This window comes from Suillus subaureus (genome assembly GCF_016647635.1).
Source record: "Suillus subaureus strain MN1 chromosome Unknown BJ212scaffold_41, whole genome shotgun sequence".
In the NCBI taxonomy this organism is placed as follows: domain Eukaryota; kingdom Fungi; phylum Basidiomycota; class Agaricomycetes; order Boletales; family Suillaceae; genus Suillus; species Suillus subaureus.
Genome location: NW_024538597.1, coordinates 45,301 through 65,908, shown reverse-complemented (window position 1 = coordinate 65,908; position 20,608 = coordinate 45,301). Strand labels below are relative to the sequence as shown.

The 20,608-nt window shown below is 47.5% G+C and overlaps 6 protein-coding genes across 6 annotated transcripts; 3 read left to right on the top strand and 3 right to left on the bottom strand.

The window, feature by feature from the left end:
* Positions 1–82: 82 nt before the first annotated feature.
* Positions 83–1,885, top strand: BJ212DRAFT_725855 (uncharacterized protein). The gene is made up of 6 exons (XM_041343920.1): positions 83–776; positions 828–934; positions 989–1,076; positions 1,129–1,503; positions 1,556–1,638; positions 1,694–1,885. The coding sequence occupies exons 1-6, from the start codon at positions 504–506 to the stop codon at positions 1,827–1,829; spliced, it is 1,062 nt and encodes a 353-aa protein (XP_041188245.1). The 5' UTR covers positions 83–503; the 3' UTR covers positions 1,830–1,885.
* A 589-nt stretch (positions 1,886–2,474) lies between these two features.
* On the bottom strand, positions 2,475–3,793 carry BJ212DRAFT_1570528 (uncharacterized protein). Its single transcript, XM_041342045.1, has 6 exons — positions 3,611–3,793; positions 3,429–3,536; positions 3,338–3,373; positions 3,236–3,316; positions 3,013–3,183; positions 2,475–2,951 (listed from the first exon to the last, which is right to left on the bottom strand). Exons 2-6 carry the CDS (start codon positions 3,511–3,513, stop codon positions 2,656–2,658), a joined length of 669 nt encoding a protein of 222 aa, XP_041188244.1. The 5' UTR covers positions 3,514–3,536; positions 3,611–3,793; the 3' UTR covers positions 2,475–2,655.
* Positions 3,794–4,075: 282 nt separating this feature from the next.
* On the top strand, positions 4,076–6,697 carry BJ212DRAFT_1485362 (RNA ligase-domain-containing protein; the record flags this gene model as incomplete). The annotated part of the gene is made up of 5 exons (XM_041340967.1): positions 4,076–4,384; positions 4,441–4,701; positions 4,757–5,447; positions 5,500–5,647; positions 5,698–6,697. 5 exons carry the CDS (start codon positions 4,076–4,078, stop codon positions 6,695–6,697), a joined length of 2,409 nt encoding a protein of 802 aa, XP_041188243.1.
* Positions 6,698–7,427: 730 nt separating this feature from the next.
* BJ212DRAFT_1449188 (ribosomal protein S7 domain-containing protein) lies at positions 7,428–7,911 on the bottom strand (the record flags this gene model as incomplete). Its single annotated transcript, XM_041338659.1, has 2 exons — positions 7,428–7,449; positions 7,502–7,911. The coding sequence occupies 2 exons, from the start codon at positions 7,909–7,911 to the stop codon at positions 7,428–7,430; spliced, it is 432 nt and encodes a 143-aa protein (XP_041188242.1).
* Positions 7,912–8,892: 981 nt separating this feature from the next.
* BJ212DRAFT_1535162 (cytochrome P450) lies at positions 8,893–11,325 on the top strand (the record flags this gene model as incomplete). Its single annotated transcript, XM_041341809.1, has 13 exons — positions 8,893–9,086; positions 9,145–9,241; positions 9,294–9,430; positions 9,485–9,613; positions 9,661–9,895; positions 9,960–10,085; positions 10,142–10,244; positions 10,297–10,386; positions 10,440–10,474; positions 10,526–10,572; positions 10,627–10,749; positions 10,799–10,828; positions 10,887–11,325. 13 exons carry the CDS (start codon positions 8,893–8,895, stop codon positions 11,095–11,097), a joined length of 1,557 nt encoding a protein of 518 aa, XP_041188241.1. The 3' UTR covers positions 11,098–11,325.
* Positions 11,326–11,720: 395 nt separating this feature from the next.
* Positions 11,721–14,861, bottom strand: BJ212DRAFT_1281438 (glycoside hydrolase family 3 protein; the record flags this gene model as incomplete). The annotated part of the gene is made up of 12 exons (XM_041331618.1): positions 11,721–11,963; positions 12,019–12,085; positions 12,136–12,311; positions 12,368–12,398; positions 12,456–12,776; positions 12,827–13,033; positions 13,098–13,662; positions 13,720–13,844; positions 13,900–14,133; positions 14,195–14,265; positions 14,326–14,442; positions 14,583–14,861. 12 exons carry the CDS (start codon positions 14,859–14,861, stop codon positions 11,721–11,723), a joined length of 2,436 nt encoding a protein of 811 aa, XP_041188240.1.
* Positions 14,862–20,608: the final 5,747 nt, after the last annotated feature.

Below are 20,608 nucleotides of genomic sequence, written 5' to 3'. Positions count from 1 at the left end.
AATGCCGAACGTTTGATGAACTTGACAAGCACGAGTTCCTACTTCAAGAACATCTCGGGCTGTCCCAACGGACTTGTCACTCCTCGCTGCCAGCGCTAAAACTCTTCATGAGACGTCATGCGAACTGTTTCTATGCAAAACTAGGACACGGGTCGTGATGTGACACATTGATTGTATCACGCATCCCTCAAGACCGTCCACACACGTCCGATTTTCACAAGGAGTTAGGTGTTGCATTGCAACGCTAGCTAACGGGTGTCCTGCAAATGCATCTCAACGCGGGTCACATGGCCGTCGTGTGTCCAGTCACTCCCGCTTCCGCTCGTGATGACGTTTATTCGAGTGAAATATGGGTAGTCAGGTCGACAACTCGCCCTACGCACAGAGATATGTGGACTTCATTTCGCCCAATCTCTTACCTATAAGTATCTCGAAGTTCGCCCAGTTGTCTGGCATCTTTGTGATCCTGTCTCTCCTTCTTTCGGTGTCTCTGCCTAGTAAACATGAACACACTAATATCTGTCCTTTACTACTTTGGTGTCATAGGCCTCGTAACTGCCCTCCGTCCGTCACTCATTGCAAGGCAGGATGGACCAACTTCTGTCTCTTGCCTCTCCCTCCGAAACAGCTGTAACGCAACCACGGTTGATTTCAGCAACTTTTACAACTACACGTCATGTTTCCTCTTAACTGCATGTTCATCAGACGTTGAGAACCCTGCGCAAGTCCTCGATGCATCTGGCGCGCCTGCGACCCAACCCCGGCTGACTGACACCGTTAGAAAAAAATTATGATTCGTGTTCTTTGCTGATTTGGTGTTACAATAGGTTTTCTATGCCATGTCAAAAGGGAATTCATACATGACGCAACAAAACTACATTGATGCGTATTATAATCAAATTTCCATCACTCCCGGCGGCTCCTACCCTGACGAGTAAGTCTTCCTACGATATATCGGGGTTCGAATTCTTAACGATTTTATTTGTAGTGTCACTTATATTATTGATCAATGGATGGCCATCGCTGCTTGGACCGGTTTCTGCGCCACCGGAAACATTCCTTACACAAGCCTTGCTGTTTGTACTCATTGCTTTTGGACAATAATCTCTCTCCTTACACGTCTTCCAGGACTGGCTTGAGTATTCATCTGTCCCTGGAGTATGCCCCTCAGTGGCATCGTGCAACGCTACCATAGCGGCGTCATCCATCCCATGTGTCCCTCAACCGGCAGCAGACAATGGTTCATGCGCTGAAATGGTTGCCCAATGTCAACTTTGGGTGACCCAGGGCCTCTTCCAAAATGAATACTGCGTCCTCGCGAGTTTCTGCTATGCGTGGAGCGACACTGATGTTCTGTTGCAAAATGAATACCCGTCCTATATCTCCCCAACGCCCAAGACTAGTCAAGAGGCGACGCTTTCCGAAGCAGTATTCTATAATATGACAGGTGGAGCAGCGTTGATGACTGAACAGAACGCGGTCGATGCATACTATGCAGGCTTGGTATGTTTTCTCTGAGCTGTAGTGTCAATCTGACGAGCTTTCACATCAACAGACAGGCACATGGAAATCCCTCGGTGGACCTTTTGGCGCAGAGACGTCCCAGAAAACCAACAACAATGGGCCTTATCCTACCGCGTGAGTTGCCCCGAGATCTCCAGAGAATGATTCAGAATATGATTTCGTTTTCAAGTGTTGATTATGTCGTTGAGTTCTGGGGTATCATCAGCGCATGGACCGGTTTTTGCGATACACGCGCTATCCCGTATGCAAACCTAGCGAATTATCTCACCTATGCAGCCACCAGTGGCTATCATCCAACTTGTTAGGGGGAAATCGAGTCCCAATACGGACTCTGACCTGCGGATACAAAATCATCTCGAATATCGTGATATCCTATCTTTACAGATGACATCGTGTCGTATCAGTACCTAGCCTATGTTAAGTTTGAATGATAGGACAGCCACTCACTCTCCAAGCCATACCTATTACTGTATCACGAGAATGTTGTTTAAAATTCATCCGACTTGATCTTTGGATAATTGTTGACCATCTTTGCTCGAGAATTATCTTTGTGGTTTGCACCCATGTGCAATCTATCAATCAAATGCGTAAATGGAGTAAAATGTCTCTGGCTCAAGGCGAATAACCCGAGAGTGCTCATCATGGTTGCGTATGATCCAGCACAGAATGCATGGAACTTGACTTCGGGCTTGTGATGAGCGACGTGCAGGGAAATAATCCCCATGCTGCAGCAAATTTATAACACATATAATCTTATGATGACCTTCAAGTTGGAGCGCCGTCCATCCGCGTGTCTCGTGTGGTTCTCGCGTGCCAGGGCACAAACTTCAAGCCCACCGCTCCGCTGCACCTGTTGGAGGCTGATTACTAAATATTAATTTTGGAATGGCTTTGCTCCATATGATTACTTGATATGCATCATGCATCATGTCTCGGACCCTGAGCTGTTTGACGTCCGTCGACTTGTCATTTCACGCGATAAGGCCATGGTTATCACCAACCTAGTTCACATTACAGCTTCGAGAGTATTAGATGATGACATGCCTCGTTGTTTCAGCTTAAGCCCTGTAGTACCCATAAGCATGGCCGCAGCTCAGTTCCCCAGCTCATGCGCATAAGCCCCAATAGGCCCTACTTCAAGGCCCGGCCAGGCGACACGGGAAAGAGAGCAAGATATTCATGTCCTTCGAGAAGTTCACCCAAGCACCATTTACCTTTCGCCTTGAACTGTTCCAACGCCTTGGATGGTTCCGCGTGATCAACATAAAACTCCGTGAATGCGGATGAAACAGCCCCAGTGTGTGAGTTCTCCTGGAAGAGGTCACCACGAAGTTGCGCGCCCTTGATGTAGTCAACGGGGGAGGCCTCCAGAACATTCACTGCATGTTCACGAATGAAAGACAAGTCGACTGCACACACGTCAACATCTTGAGTCAGTGTTAGTTATGATAACTGACTCGATGTAGACAGACTCGGACTTCGACATACTGGCATACTTTGCTAAAGCAGTGCACGCAGCGGGATGAGACGAAACAAGGCCGACGGCTGTAACTCTTTGAAACAAGGGGTGAAGCTTGAGGGTTTGCAACAGCTGAGTTGCAATATATCGCCTACGAAGATTCCTGTCAACAACGAGCTGAGTGATCCACCCGACCACACCTGTAACGATTTGAACTTTCGAGACATCATAATAATGCACATATGGATGTACCTCCTTCAAAAGACCAGACACTAGCGAAGGCATGGCCGACAAGTTTCTCATGCTGAAAACACGTCACAAGGACAGTATGATCTGGAATGGATACAGATTAACTTCGCAACTTGCTATCAGTCATCTTGACTGGTTGACCTGAGAAAATGAATTAAGCAAAGTAACAGAGTGTTCAATACGGGTGAGAGCTGACCAGGCTTGATGTACTTCGAGACACTTCTTGCTTTTTCGCCCCAAATTCCGTAGTTGGTACTGAAAAGTTGCGCGCACGATTTCATGAGATCGTCGGAAATCGCAGTACCTGATATAGCATTATAGGTGATAGACTCAGATGTCAGGCTGGAGGCAGAAGTAGGAAAAAGTTGAGTTACGGACATTGGAAGACGAAGGAGAGTTCTTCTATGTGGTACTGCTTAGTACTTATAGCCACCCGCGTAAGCCCCGAACATAATAAGCCAGGCCTTTACCTCATTGTTTGGACTCAAAGCGCACCAAATTTTGCTACGAGCCTGCCTGCTGTACTTAGTAATAAAGCCACGTTCAGATCACACTCAGTACTCCAGGTCTAATTACAACATGAGTTTTGGCACCACACAAAGTTGTTTGTCTGTGTTAGGATCTAAAGCTATTGGCTTCGGAATGTAAGTTACTGCTACTTACTACTGCCGATTCAAAATCTGACTCAACTTTGACTCAAACTCAAGTCACTGTACCAGGTGACTCATATTCAAAATTCTGAATCATTCTGCACAGCATCTCCTTTCCTACATATGCCGGACACGACGACCCCCTAGTCCCTGTCCATCATCACCTTCTGCATTTTGCAGGCATACATCTAATATGTCAACTCACTTGCGCCCGGAGGATTCTCAACTCATCAATGATCTGCACCGGCTCTCAAAGAAGTCGCCAAAGCTGGTACGATCAACGGTGTACAACGCGCCTTCAGATCCCTCCATCTCTGTTCGAAGCTGGAAGATGAACGAGTTCAAGTACTATGACATTCCATCGCCCTTTCCAACACTAGCGAGAGGTCTATTCAGCCGAGAACTTCCATGTGGAGATGACTCTAAGGGAGAGCAAAAGTACCAAATCGTAGCTCGGGGGTATGATAAGTTTTTCAACATCGGCGAGGTCCCGTGGACCGATGTGAGTTGTCTTTATGTCAAACTGCCCGACATCGCCTCATGTGAATTCGTTCGCAGTGGTCAACACTCTCCTTACATACAGGACCCACGTATACGCTGTCACTCAAATCTAATGGATGTATCATATTTGTTGCCCCCATTTCTCCTTCGAAGCTGATCGTCACGTCCAAACATGCACTGGGTCCGATGCAAGGGGTCTCAGAAACGCATTCCGAGGTCGGCCATCGGTGGCTCAAGAAGCACTTGGAAGAAAAGGGAAAAACTGAGGAACAGCTGGCATCGAGATTGTGGGAGAAGAACTGGACAGCAATTGCCGAGGTATGCAATCCATACAATACGATCAAAAGTTCTAGAGTCAACTGTTATCCCACAGCTTTGCGACGACAGCTTTGAGGAGCATGTACTTCCTTATCCTATCGAGAAGTCAGGTCTACACCTCCACGGAATAAACGAAACTTCGAGGGAATTTCATACCATGCCTACAGAGACGGTTGACGCATTCGCAGAAGAATGGGGACTTATCAAGACGCCTGCCATCACCCTGAACTCGATAACCGAAGTAAAATCTTTCACTGACGATATCGCGAAAACCGGGAAATGGAATGGGGAAGCACTCGAAGGATTTGTAGTCCGTACGCACATCATCGATCCAAAGCAGGGGTCTACCACTCGCAAAGCGCGCCCTCCTTACCCAACAGGATCCTCTTTCTTTTTCAAAGTAAAGTTCGATGAACCGTACATGATGTATCGCGACTGGCGGGAAGTCACTAAAATTCTGTTGTCGACAAAAGGATCACTTAATGACGTCAAACTGCCAAAGTCGAAGTTGAAGCGGAAGGAGACGCGCCTTTATATCGAATGGGTAAAGAAGGAAATAAGGCATAATCCCAATGCGTTTTCGGAGTATTCGAAAGGCAAAGGCATCATTGCTACTCGCGAGAGATTCTTGAAATGGATGGATACCGACGAAGGGAAGAAGGGGTTAGTTGTGGAGAATGAGGCGCCGCCAACCACCATGGAGTTTTGGAAGACGATAATCTTACCTGTTGCCATTCCCGGGTGTGGTAAGCACTCAAATTTAGTCTCGTGCCTTTCTTCACGGTTCCTGCTTCACAGGCAAGACTGCTGTTTCCGTTGCGCTTGCTTCTCTATTCAATTTCGGACACACCCAGAGTGACGATATACAAGCAAAAAAATCCGCCTCCGCGTTCATTAGGAATGTTGTCAACCTCTTGAAGCACCACGATGTTGTTATAGCCGACAAGTATGGATCATACTTGATCTCATGAGTGCCCTCGTGCTAACCCGCTGCAGGAACAACCACCTCAAGCAACATCGTGACTCCCTACGCGAAGCTGTTGTCAAAATGGACCCCCCTGTTCGTCTCCTCGCATTGAATTGGTCGCTTGATCGACCTCAAGCGACAATCCATCGGATATGTAGTGATAGAGTTTTTGCGCGTGGCGACAAGCACCAGACTCTCCGCGCTGATACCCTGGCCAAGGCGCATGAAGATGTCATATGGCAGTTTATCCGTACTTCGGAGGAGCTTGCCGACCAAGAGGTAGACGTGAGCATAGAAATGGACATCGAAGATACCCTTGAGCAAGCTGTAGGCCGTGCAGTCGCTGCGTGCGTCAGTATGCTCGATCTTCGACAGCCAAGTGCAGAAGAGATCGACGAGGCCGTGCGCAAGGCCCGTGACTATGTGCCTCAGTCAAAAAAGTTTCATGAAGAAAAGAAGAAAAAGAAAGATGAGCAACCTACGCCGCGTTACTTCGGGCTCCTCCCCGAGGTCGATCTCATTGATGTCATTGGGAAACAAATGGAAGATGCATCGGACGTACCAGAAAATGGAAAAGCGTTCTGGAATGCTCTCGTTGCCGAACATCGCGTTACTTTGCGCCCCCACATCACTGTAGTGCACAGCAAATCCCTCCCCGATGCCATTGAACTTTGGGAGCGGTGTTCACAGCTCCATAGAATGGCACTTCCTCCCTCGTTCACCTTCACTCTCGGTCATTTGGTCTGGAATAAACGGGTCATGGCCATCACCGTGGATGACTTCGAGTTCGACGGTTCGCCAGACAATAACTCTTCCGCAAGTCAGGAAGGGAGTGAGTTTGTGTCGAAACTGTCGGAGGCAGTCCGAAATTCTTTACACATTACGGTTGGAACAAACGATCCTCAGGTACCCCCTTTTGAAGCGAAGGCTCTTGTGGAGGCATGGCGCTTTGGGAAGAGATCAGGTATTGGCTCACTCGAACTTGATGGGCTGACGGCGCGGGGCAGAATGAAAGGACTTTTTAATTGAAGGTGCTGTAGTCTTGTTTCTTTAAGTGATGGCTTCATGACGGTACATACAACGTACATACAACGTACATCCCCACATCCCCTCTCATCAACATTTAGTTAAACCAATGAAAACTGTATCAATACTAATGGCAAGTCAATAGTACACACAACTCAATGTAACATCCTGGGGGAAATCAAAACACGATGCGTGGGCTTCGGACGTTACTATCGGTCAGTGAATATCACGCAGATGTGAAGTGCAGATGGCGCTCACTTCTCCCGATCGGTCTTACCCAAGTCTTATACTATCTCAATGTAACCTCATCAAAGAGTCTGCCCTCCGTCTTTCTTTCATCTGAACCAAATATATCCTATAAGCGCGAGTCCCGCATCAACGAACCAACGGGTACGTATTCACGGGAACGCTCCCTCTCGTCTCGGATGCAACATAGAAGACTGCGAAGCATCCATTATCTCTCTCCGCAAGGAGATGAAGCCAGATTCCTTTGCAAAGAAATCACCTCCCAAAAAGTTGACCAACCCCGTCCCAAATCCGCGCGCTGCAGCTTGAAATTGCTCCTCAGGATCGCGCGGAAATAGATAATAAGTTGAACATGAGCAAGGAGCGCGCGAGCTCTTCGATGAATAATATCTTCGAGGAGCCGCATATCTTAGTCTAGTCTCTCAGACAGACCACAGACGAAGTATTTGCACATGGTTGTCTGCATATCCAAAAAGTAGCAAGATCCTCACTTCACGAGCGCATTGCCCCTGCGAGATGTGTCAATAAGAATTACCAAAGTCAAGTCAATGTTGCACGTACCTATTGACCATAGCTTGTTTGTGCATCAACTCTTTGTCAGTAATAGCTTTGCTGTCTCCATTAACAACAGCAATAATCTCTCGTGCTAAACGCTCCTCCACCGTCTTCCCACTCTTGTTTTTGCTGGCGGCTAGTACAGCATGAACACCTGCCCTTATGCGCTGTTTTTCTGTAAGCGCGGCAGGTCTCACGACGTTCTTTCCTGAGCGCTTCTGTGAAATGCACTTGACAGCAGGGGAAGCGGTGATGAGAGCATGGCGGAGGATAGGTAACGGCGGCGCGCGGGTAAGAGCATGAATATAAAGGAGGGTACGGGAGACGATGCGCTCGGCCCTTGCACGCTTTCCATGGTTAAGCAGGGAAGACGCGAGGAAATGAAGAAGGGGGTCGGATGCTGGTGGAATGAACATTTGTGAAACGTCCGGAGCTGAACTCTGAATTGGGGGCGTGGGGGGAGATAATATATCTGATAGCGATGAAGTCTTTAAGTCGAGACTTGATGAAGACCCCATTAGAGAGTCAAGTAACGCTGCACTTTGGTTGAGTGTCCGTTCATCGGCGATAGAACTATTAGTACGGCGAGCAAGGACTGGGAGTGTGCGTCTCAGCGCGACAATGGATGGAGGGATGCGTTGAGGATATGATAGAAACAAGTGCCTCGACGCGTTAAACATTGCTGGGCGCATTGTCACTAACATCGATCACGAAGAGAGCCGAAAGCAAAGAATCTAACACAGACTTGACCAAAAACAAACAGGGCACGGTATTTGCCGCGACGTTCCAAACTGTATACTACTATCGGTAACAGTGCAAGCACTCATCCCCGACTGGATTTTCACTCCGCATTTTATTCCCTCGCCATATGTACACGTGTGGATAATCCACGCTTTTTCGGCAGTAGAAATACAGCGTTGCGTGGCATACAAGATGGTACGTACTTAACCTTCCTCTAGCGAGTCGGGGATACAGGTTGATTAGTCGGACTTCTCAAGCATTTAATACTGACAGTGATAGAACGATCACCGAGAATTTCAGAGACGAAAGTCGAAGCGCGAATGACATCCAACGTTGTTACACTGAAAATCCGGGTTATGGAGTCCTATTGATGCTGGTCGTAGGGTGTACACTGCAGCTACTGTACAATGATGGGGCATGTGCGTGATCATCCGAGGTGCTGGTCAGGTAATGCCAGACGGTATACAAACTGCCGCATGCCAGCAGTGCTTCATATCCGCATACAATGGTGACCATATTCAGGATCATTTTCGCACTCCCAGGTCATGGTATGGGCCACTCTTTCATTGGCATGGGGGGATTAAAAAGCCATTCGTAACTTGGATGGGTGATTGTAACTTACAACAATGAATTCTTTCCAATTTTTCTTTGTGCTCATGTCGCAGACCATACTACAATTACCTGACCTGTGCATGTCTGACAATGCACCACTCGTCCTCAGTGTTAGGGCTTGTCTTATTGTAGTAGGAGTAATTGCTTGGGCTCGCCGTCGTAAACCAGAGAGCGACCTTCCTCTCCCACCTTCCCCTCCCACTTGGAGACTTGGGGGGTACTTCCTGCCGCGTCACCAGTAAATTTTCGTATTCAACTTCTTGATTTTAAATACTAACTATTTTCATCGCTGATAGTTCATCCCTTACCATAGCGGGATGGATTGACGAGTACGGTCCTCTGATCACCATTCGGTCAAAATTTGAGAGGATTATTATCATCGGCCGTTACAAAGTCGGTCTCTATATGCTGGGTTGTATTATCTTGGCTCAGCATTCTGTTGCAGGCCGCCGTGGATATTATGGAGAATCAGGGAAAATTGACAGCTGACCGTCCTCGCATGATTGCAGCTGGAGAAATGTTTGGCGGCGGGATGGGCATCGGATTTGCATATTGGGGGGACAGGTTCCGTCGTATGCGTAGGTTAGTAGTCCGCAACACTTCCTCTCGTCTGTCTTACTTTTCAATGTGGTGCAGAGCACTTCACACGCATCTCCAGCCTAAAGCGGCTGCGGCATATCAGCCCCTGCAGATGTCACACGCGAAGGATACAGTCCTTGGCATTCTTGATGATCCTCACGGCGACTTCCAGAAGCATGTGATAACGTAAGAGTTTTCGGTTATATTATACTTTGCTTACAGGTGATTCTAAGTTATGCTGCGACGACAATCATGAAGATTGCTTATGGGAAGACTACGTCCACATCTGCGACTGATTCTTCAGTCGTTGAAATTCGACATTTCGTCAAGACAATTAGTGCGGTCGTGCGTCCTGGTGCTTACTTGGTGGATTCAATTCCGTGGCTCAAACACATTCCTTGGTATAGGCGAGACTTAAGACGGGGGTTCGGAAAGACCAAGAAACTCAACCTTGGTCAGCTAAACTGCGTGAGGGACCAAATGGCATGCATTTCCTTTTGAATCTTGACTTCATGTCTGAGTCGTTCCACAGCAGAGCGACATGGACATCGGCCCTTCATTCGTGAGATATATTCTAGAAAATCGCCATCTCTATGGTTTGTCAGACACCGAGATGGCCTTTCTTGGTGGTTCTTTTTTTGCAGCTGGATCCGAGACGGTGAGGTGTTGTTTTGTAGCCTCCGAAGATAGTACACGACTGAAATCAGGCGAAAGACCTCTACGGCAATCTGTACAGTACTTATGGCAGCTGCATGTTTCCCTGAGGAGCAAGCTCAAGTTCAGGCTGAGCTCGATGCGGTCATCAGAAGGCGTCGAGGTACCTTGATTGCCTATTGCAGCGCTATGATTCAATAATTTTTGTGTTAAAGCGCCCACCTTCGCTGACCAACAATCTCTTCCTCGCCTGCAAGCATTCATCTCTGAGTCTTTGAGATGGAGACCACCCTTGCCTACCGGTGGTGTGTATCTTGTTTCGATTTTGTTCCTTAATTTCACAACATTCACGCTGCAGCGCTGGCTCACCGAGCAACTCAGGACATAATTTGGGCAAGTGATGCTGGGTCAACTTAATGCGCGAATGATGATCTGGCCTCTCAGGAAAACTATTGTATTCCAGCCGGGACCTCGATATTCAATAATCATTGGTAAGCATCATGCTCCAAGGAAACTCACCAAGGATCTAATGGTCACTACCCTAGGGCCATCTCTCGAGATCCAGACGCCTACCCGGAGCCTGACGCGTTCAAGCCTCAGCGCTGGATTGACGAGCAAGGTCACCTGCGAGTTGATTTAATATTCTTTCCCTACGGCTTTGGTCGGCGGTAAGTACCATCTTTCGGCATTCCTTCTTTGAATAACATTTCCTTCCAGCGTATGTCCCGGTCAACATGTCGCACAAAGGTAAATAAAGCCACTCTTCCATGCACATCATCTTCCGAGCTCACTCTGATCAAACCAGATCGGTATTCATCAACTCGCTCCTTATTTTTTGGGCTTTCCGGCTCACGTTGGATCCTACGAAGCCATTGGATGACATGGGGCTGATGATCGGGGAGAAATCAGACAATCCGTGTACTATCAAGTTTGAGGCAAGGATCCCGGCAACGGAACTTAGGTTCTTGATGCGCAATTATCCCGACGGAAATGGACTTCGAAGCAGTTCGGAATGAATGGCCTAACAATGTTACTCTTACCGCTATCGCAGTTTGCTTCTGGATGTGGCTGATTCATGCATCAAAGCTGCAAGGCGGAAAGGGGAGAAGAAGAATAGGAATAATTGTCACTTGTAATACCAATTCACTGTATCCCTGTAGTTCTGACACTCCCGAGAAGCTCGTGCACACAAAATTGACCGCTCGCGAGGCATCTTCAGCTGGTCCGGATAACATCAAATCAATGAGTTTCGAGGCCTGTTGGGCCGATCTAGATGACCGACTTTGACTTTGGGAGCAAGGGCGCTGTAAGACAAACCACTGCCGCCTACACTCAGGAGTCCTATTCGACATCGACAATTCAATAATCATGGGTATGACATTGTTATCACAAGCCGCGGTATAACTTATCAGTGAAGCAAATTGTGACGCCTGTAGGGTCAGTGCTTCCCCCCAATTTGCTGCAATGCAGTACCTACGTGGCTTCCCCTGCAACCTTTGTGTCGATGTATTTGAATTTCTGGGCGCTTGCGCGAATGATAATTTGACCCATACTGCGTCATAATGTATTATACCACATAAATACCCTAGAATCAATTCAATGCGCCAAGTCGAAAGCATCCCGAATATATATCACGACATCAAGCCGGGATGACGCCCCACAACCTAAAATCTCTACTGCTTGCGCCAACAGAAAACGAGATCTGGCCGTCAGGTTTGCGCCAGCCTTGAGCAACGGCGTCCCAGATAGACAGGTCATAGCGCGAGAGTATGATCGAGACAGGTTTCGTGTCATACGGTCCAATTTCAACATTTGTAAATCCCTTCAAAACTGAAGGAGGTCCGCAGGCGGAAGACGGGTGGTGGATGTAGAGTTGAGGAATCTATTCGAAATTGAGCGCAAGGATAAGAGCGACTAAATCGGCAAGTTTCACGAACCTCAGTCCCAGACACACTTCCAGTGTTAGTGACCATGAAAGTGACCTGGAATGCAGGCTCGTGGAGCCTGGGAGCAATATCAACCCGCGGATCCATCACTTGTCGTGAAAATCTCACCAAAGCGCAACAGAAGACCCTTCGGCAATGGGCGATGCCTCCCCGCCCTCCCACGCGATAATCAAATCCTCTTGATCAGTGTTCGACGACTGAATAGCAGCCACGCCGAGGTTGGAGTACGAGAACGTGGTGTAGCTCAAGCCGAAGCCAAACTCGAAACGCGGCGTGATATTCGCCTGCAGTTCCCCTCATTCAAAAACGTGAAAGCATAAAGCAGCCTCGGAATTCTCACTTGATCAAAGTGGCGATAATCAATGAACAACCTAAGAAGATCGTGAAATTGGCTTCAGCTTAAAGCGGCCTTGGTCAGGTGTACGTACCCCTCCGTGTAATTAATTGTCATAACCTCGCTTCCCGAACCATTAGTGACGAGTTGTGCGGGATAATCTGCGGGATCCTTGGCGATCGTATACGGAAGTCTTCCAGAAGGGTTGTATGCGCCATAGAGCACATCAGCAATAGCACTACCTGCTTCCTGTCCTTGAATGCCGGCCCAGACGACGGCGGTAATGTTAGGATGTTCGATCCAGGGCTCCACAATAAGCGGGCCGACGCTGTTTACGACGACTATGGTATTGTTGTTTTGCGCGGCGACAGCAAGGACGAGGTCATCACCATTGTTCCAGGCGGTGAGGTTATTGCTAGCTAGGAATGAACATCATTTTCCCTACTAAAGATGTGGAGAACGTACCGATCGCCGGGATTGCCATCGACAGTCATGATACCCTCGCCAGAGTCGGAAACGGTGAAAACCAAAGCAACAGCCTGGCCAATCGCCATGGTACCAGCCAGATCAGTGTTCCAGTCGTCAAAGTCCCAGGACACACTGCTGCCATCCTGGCGAGCACGCTCCTGGATACCCTCGAGAGGCGAAATAACGTAGGAAAAAGTGCCAGTTCTATGGAGCATCCATCAGTACTAATGCTCAGGAACAATACCGAGTATTCTGAGAGCCAACATACCCAGATCCCCACCCCTCCGCTAGAATGCCATCAACACCACCCCCGAATAAAAACTCGTTCGGACCAGATTTGCCTGGACCCGCATCACTCCCGATCAGTACCATGTTCTTGGGTTTGTTCAATGGTAGCGCGCCATTTGTATTTTTTAAGAGGACCGTCCCAGCTGCGCCAATCTCCCTTACAATCCTATAATGGTCAGCCTGCACATTCACATGCTTGTTATTCACTTCATCATTCTGATCATACGAGTTGAAGTTCGTCGCAGGGTACTCCTCGTCCTGGTGCAGAAAGTACCAAGCGGCGATGATACGCGTCGCCATATCGTCCAGGCGAGCCATACTGATGTACCCTTCGTTCACATAGTCCGTGAGGTTACCCCCGAAGTAGGATGCGTTGGAGTCATAGAGATTCCCAGGTATAGTCATGTCAAGCCCTGCAACAGCAGAGAGGGTCGTCGTCGTTGCAAAAGAGTCAGACATAACGAAACCTTGGAAACCGTACTCCCGCTTCAAGATGTCATTAAGCATCTTGTCGTTGTTGCATGCGTAAGTATCGTTGATAAGGTCTGCGATTCAGACCTCAAATAACGCGAATGGTAATGGCATAAAGTATGACGGCTTACTGAAGCTGCACATGACGGACGAAAGGCCAGCCATGACACTGCGCAAGAACGGGTGCGCGTAAATCTCATGTTGAGTCCTATCATCAACATTCGAGGATTCCACCGCGCGAAACTGCTCCTGCTCACTATAGGAACAGATAAGATAAGAACCTGTGCAAATGGAACAAAAGATGAACGAACTTGTTTATGAAGTGCTTGGCGCAGGATTGTACTCCACCATGTTGCAGGCCTAAAACCGTCTCATACGCAGATTCGCCAACCAGGAAAGGGTCAGCACCGAAACCCTCCCAATTGCGGCCGCCCTGAGCGACACGACCCATGTTCATCATGGGGGCAAGGGCAATATTGACTCCTTTGCCTTTGAACTCCTGACCCAAAGCCAGGCCACGAGCACGCATTAGAGCACGATTCCAGCTGTCATAATGCATAACATACATGATCAGAAATGACATTAGAAAATGTGATGATGACTTACGTGGACGCTACCTGAATACCAGCTGGAAACACAGTCGTAAAATCTGCACCACGGACGGCGAGAGGCGAGTCCTACATGGTTAATCGTCAGATAAATATCAAGAAAAGAAAATTCAAGCTTAGGCCACGCACCTGAAGACACAAACCAGGGAAGTTCTTATTAGGCGCGATATTCGCACTGCACAAGCCAACCCCAAAACCGACTCCAGTGGTGATATTGACTTTTTCTTCGATAGTATAATTTGATATCTGGGAAAGCACGAGGTATACTCAGCACAGGTCAACATAAATTAGGTGATTATGGGAAGGTGTTTGAAGATTCAGTTTGAAATCGACAAAAGAAGACAATCAAAATATTAATGATTGAGCGTTAAAACGGATGCACTGACGAGGTTCCTGGCCTTTTGGTACGCAGTAGTCCACGCAGGCGCAAAGTCGAGTACAACCTGTCGATCGCTGCTGACATTGGGAGGATTCAAAGGGTCGGCGGCGGGGAAACCCAGCTGGCTAGGGGTGAGAGTAGGTGTAGGGTAAGGAGTGAATGAATAGCTAGAGAGCGGAACGGTGATGACACCGCTCGAGATGATGGTAGGAGGAGAAAATGAAAACGGCGTTGTGGAATTGGGAGTGGCAGAGGACAAACCCGCAACTAGACCAAAGGGAAACATACACAACAGCGCCAATAACTTGGGAAGCATATCGGCTGCACGCTTCATATTCTGAAGCTTAATCGTATAATCTGGCAACAGCAGTGGAAGGACTGAGACATTTTATCGACAATTCGAACTTGATTTATAATGGAACAACGACTCGGAAGCAACTGACCAGTCCTGTAATTGGGAAAAACTGAATTGCAGCACGAGCTCAGGGCCACTCCATTCTAAAATTTTAGAATTGAGCAGGACTACTAGAGTAACTGCTAAGCAGTCACTGGCAGCACTTAACTGTTATAGTCATTAGGGTCCGCGTATATATTAATTTACGAGAGGATGACTGTAGGACTTGAAATTTTTTAGAATTGAGCAGGGCTAGCAGCTACAAGGCTGCTAGTTACAGCAATTTTAAATCGTTACACTCACCTGTAGTCTGGAGAAGCTTAATTTCAAGTAACACCATTCAACAGACTTCATATGTCGATACGATGATGATGATCACATTGTAGTTCTATAGCTATGCACAAACGTGAAGCACCCGCTTTGTTTGGTAAATGCCGCAATGCTTTCAAGGGAAGGTAAGGCACCCACATAAAAATGGGTATACATAGGAATCCCGGCGATCGGAAATGGCAGGGGCGAGTCGCGCGCACGTCGGTCGAGTTCATGCCTACCCGTATTACAGGGCTGCTCAATTCTAAAACATCAATGTCGACTTGACCCTATATGGCTGTCCTCTCGTAAATTACTTACATGGACCCTTAAGGCCTAAGCTTTTCCTAGGTGGTGCGGGTTCGGGACCTGTCGACAATATTTTTTCCCTATGACCTGAAGTTGTGTATCATATGTAGTACAATGGCAGTCATTTATGTATTAATTATTGAGAGCAAAATCGAATTGCATGTGTCTTCAAATACTCAGTAATGTGGTGATATCTACTCTAACCTAAAGTTCAGAAAGGACAGAAAGCCTAGCGGGAGCTGGAAGCAGACGAACTTGTTTGTCCAATGCGTGAAAGACGCGAGAACCATCTTATGAGAACCCCAAAGCAGCCGATGAGTCCGGAACATGTTCAATGCCAACGGGGCAAAGGTTTGTTACTAGTAGCTGCACTTGTACTTCCCGGTCTGCAACGTTATTGGGGTGGCTCGGTCGATCGCATTAGATGTCCCTGCTGGTAGCATGTGCTTACTGGAGAGGAGGACGTGGTGGCTGCGTCAACTCATGCCCTTTTCCACTGTGAGCATTAGCAGCCCGGGTGCACTACGAGACAATATCAGTATCACGACTCGATATGGATGTCGAAACATTAGGAAAAGTTACATATTTGCCTCGTATCGCAAAGATATCCACAAGGAGAATCCTGCGTAGGCGAGTATGGCCCTGGGGAGTAGAGGAGCGAGAAAAGAGACTATTGATATTCTTCATATTCTTCATTCCGGACCCTTCGGCGTGGCGAGTGGTGGTAGCAGCGCAGTTGTTGCGTCCAGGTAGAGAACATGGATCAAACTGTCAAAGGATGGTGAGACGTGTACCCTACTGTACCATATGCAATTCTCGTGGAAGAACTCTTGATTATTGCCTTCGACGTTTGGTACACTGGCAATGTCGTACATGCAGCGGAGCAGTTGAAACATTAATAGCTATTATACAACTGACAATAATAGTGAGGTTCGAAGAAGCGCACTCACGTGAGTCACGTATTTAAATTCATCCATGCATATTGCACTTCCCGCCATTCGTACACGTCTCAAGCCCTATCTGGCCACAACCATTTCTCATTGGGGCTCATATGCATAAATTCCACAACTTCACGCACATATGTACGCGGTGCATCGTGCGAGCGATCTCTTTGCAAGCTGAAGTTTCGCTGCACTGTCCTCTTGGTCACATTTGGGCACTCATGCATCATGAACCAACGCCATGAAAGACCATGATTTCCTAGTTTGCCAGACCTATGGAAGAAGCAAGCTAGTCACCCCTACACAAAAAAGAGCTGTTTGCAAGTGCCTTCCTCGCGCCAGCTAATGCCACTTTTGATGGTCCTTCGGTTCTCAGGGTTGACTTGTGCTGTGTGGTCAAGCCGCGGCGGCACATACTCTCTCAAAGTGCCATGTAAGCACATCAGTGTCTATGTCAACCGTTCCATAAACTAACTCATGGCATCATTGACATATCCCTAGCTGCATATCAACGGACTGTACAGCTTCAGTATGACTGGTCACCAAAATGGTTGACGGTTTGACTCATGACATGTAACTTGACATCTTCTTGTATTTTTGCAACTGCAACAAAAAATTAACAAAAAACACCACGTACGACAGAGCAAGGTCACAATCGGCAACGCCAAACCCTAGACATGTAGATATTTTATACAAAAATGATCCAATTAATTGTTGTCTCCTCTAGGCCACTGGCAAGTTGCCGAAATCATAGTTCTCCGGTTTTTTGCGGCGTTCAAACATTCCGCGCGAGTCACTGCTTTGTAATTTCATCAACAACTTTTACCTTGATCCTATCGGTATCTCTGGATGCATATCGCTTTTCTACTGAGATTCATGCTGAAACCCTTACTTCGATCAATCAGATATCACCCCTCAAATCTCACTTTGGCAATGTAAGCGCCGGACGGTGGTATATCAAGCACGAATGCGATGGTTATACGTCTGCCAAGTTCCCCCACTCGGTCACTCCCATCCTCTAATAGTATGACCCTAGTCTCGAACGATCTCAGTTGGTGGCCACTCATCAATGCGAGTTTTATTTTCAGCTATTTCGCAGGTCCGTAGGGAGTCAACCGCATGACGACAGTGACTGACCTTCGTAGTTGCCGCCTCTGTCGGGGTAATGTACGATTGGGGTGAGCAAGACTAAGTACGAAAAGACGACTGACATTATAGTGTTTCTAGGACTTACGTTCGGACAAGAGGTACGTCGACCCATTACTGGGGCAACCAACTCGCTTAGAATTGTGTTATAGGTTGAACTGATTTGGGTGAGTGGATTCCTACCTCAAAAGAACGACGTGACCATACAACTTCAGAGTCAACGCTGGTCCCTGATGACCTTTCTATATCTCACTGTATGTACTTTGTATTTCAATATTGACGCTTAGCGAGTACAAGTTTTGTTGACTTCAAAATATCCTAGGTGCGCTATGCTGGAATAGCATATGCTGTGTGCGTTTGGAAGTTTAAGCCATTGGTGTTACTCATTAACCATCTTTCATGATCAGGGTATACATGCTGGGTATGTATCGCATAGACTCTGTTTCTTTCTTGTGACGGGCGGCATGCAGCCAGTGTTCCAACCATTTCGATGACAGATGCAGTGAGTATTCCGCACTGGTGCCTTCCATTCTCGTGCAAACACTGAACTACCATGCAGGGGTGAGTGAGATTCTCGAACAACTCGTTGATTCATCACAGCGACTCCCTAGCTGTCAGTTTGTTTCGAGCCTTTGATCTTCCGAAGCTGATAACTAATGTTGCTGGATTTGTCAGGTCTCATCATGTACAACGCAATTGATTGGACGGATGACATTGTAAATATAATACTGGGCGGTGAGCTATACACCTCCATGACGTTGACTTGACTGAAACATCATCCAAGTCATCATAATCGCTCGGTTATATGCCATGTATCAGCGATCCAGAAAGGTGCTGATATTTCTCGTTGTCATCTTTCTGGCCATCAGACTCGCCAACGTAGTGATGCTCGCAATACAGGTGATGTATATTTCAGGGGGTAAGCTTTAATTATGTATGAAATGTTTAAGCACATCAGGCTCATTGAAAAATACCAGAGGAACTCGTTCTTTCTGGCACCTATCAGTGCATGATAAGTTACGCGGGAGATTCCGTATTTCTGGGTTTCATGACTTGGATACTTACCACTGTATGGGAGGTTCTTGTTTTGTGTCTCGCGGTTTGGATTGCTGTGAAGCACTTCCGTGAACTACGACAACACTCAACAAGCGGTATTATTGGGGACTGTTTCACGATGTTACTGAAAACTCACGTGAGTTACTTTGCGAGGTGAGCTCATAATGTGAATGTGGTTCTCTTGTTCCGCTGAAGTTTGCACGTGCTAGTTTTCTGGCTATCTCTTGCTTCCAGATCGGTTTCTTCTCTTCAATGCTCTCAGCGGTATGTCGAGCTGTTACCGACCTCTACATACGACCATGATTTATTATTTCTATAGGACACATTCCCTGGACACTCAAATTTATATTGGTCTCGCTCAGATCTTCCTGGTCATGCAGATGTTTGTGCTGGGACCACGCCTGATCCTTGGTGTTCGAGAATACCACGCTGAGCTCGTGGCCAACTCTGATACAGCAACCGCTATGACTTCAATTGCTGTCCAGGAGCGCGTCTATGTATCAACTAGCAGTAGGGTGTAGCCCAGGATATGCTCGATACGATTGATTTTCGATGGGCGGATAGTCTGTAGGGAGGGGGAGAATTTGTTTTTATTTATTCTAGGTTTTGTTGTGGTACTTATTTATGCAAGTTGCGAAGTAGATATGGGTCATATAAGAACTTTTAGTGAATTACAGGTAGAGAACTCCCCCTCATGCTGAGGTTCACGCACTCGATCTCAGTAGTGCTATCAAGATCGTAGCAGTTAGTAGAAGTCTGTTCGTTCCTGGTGCCATCGCTGAAAGATGGCTGTTTCCAGGATCTCAGAGAAGTACTTGACCACTCAAGTACTCAAGTGGCACCTGTAGACCCCTTCAGCACCCCCGTTCATCCTAGCTGCTCCATGGTTACCACACTGAATACCTCTACCAGGAGTTTGGCTAGTTGATCAGGCTGCTTCATTGAGGGCCGAGCTCATGTATGATGTGGATCCAGTGCTGCAGTGCCATCGACCACATCGAATTGGGATGATGAGTGCGAATAGCGAAACCCGTGCGGGCGCAGAAGGTCCGACTGAACTCGTGTTTGTGCTAACGACTGAGCAGGTCCCAAGTATTAGAGTACTTTGGACGGAGGAGCAAACGATGTTGGTGTTGGTATATGCGGGAACACGCCTAACTGCAGGCATTTGGGCTTGTCAGGATTGCTGAGGAGGAATTGATATAGGCACTAAGAGACAAGGTGTTGGGTAGGCTGAGATTGCGAGTGAGGTGATGAGCGGATGAGATGAAAAAGTATGAGCAACGCGGCACCTGAGGCCGAATCTCGTAAGCGGCAAGGAGACCCGAAACGCAACGGTCAACCACGTGGGAAGAAATGCAAATTCGGACTCGACGTTCCAAGGTTTCCTTAAGCTTGAATCCTTCTGGCCAGGTGAAATGCAGTTACTAGGCTTGAATCTAATAATAGTCTCAAGACTCAGCGCAGACAGCAATCGGAAAGGTGTGTCCACTGTCGTCGCCATCTGTAAATCCATGATCGTCCAATTGATCTCACATGCGCGGAGCAGATAGTCTACTGTAACTACTACTTCTGAAGTTGCATGAGAGTGATGCGATACTCGCGGCGGTGTTGGCAATCGTACGTCCTCATCTAGTTGTTTCTTATCTTGGCAACATATATGCCATACCCCTTGTTATCATCTTGCACCATGTGCTGCGTGCTGTACAGTTTCACCTTCGACACTCAGCCACAGATCCGCATATTCATTTATCAGCAGCGCCGTCGTGTCGTCTCACCTCAGCCTTGTCCTAAATATCACGCTAAGGTGAGCATCTTATACTAGTTCACACTCTTAGTGCTCTCTTGCTCATTCATGTACCTAGACTCGTCTCGTTC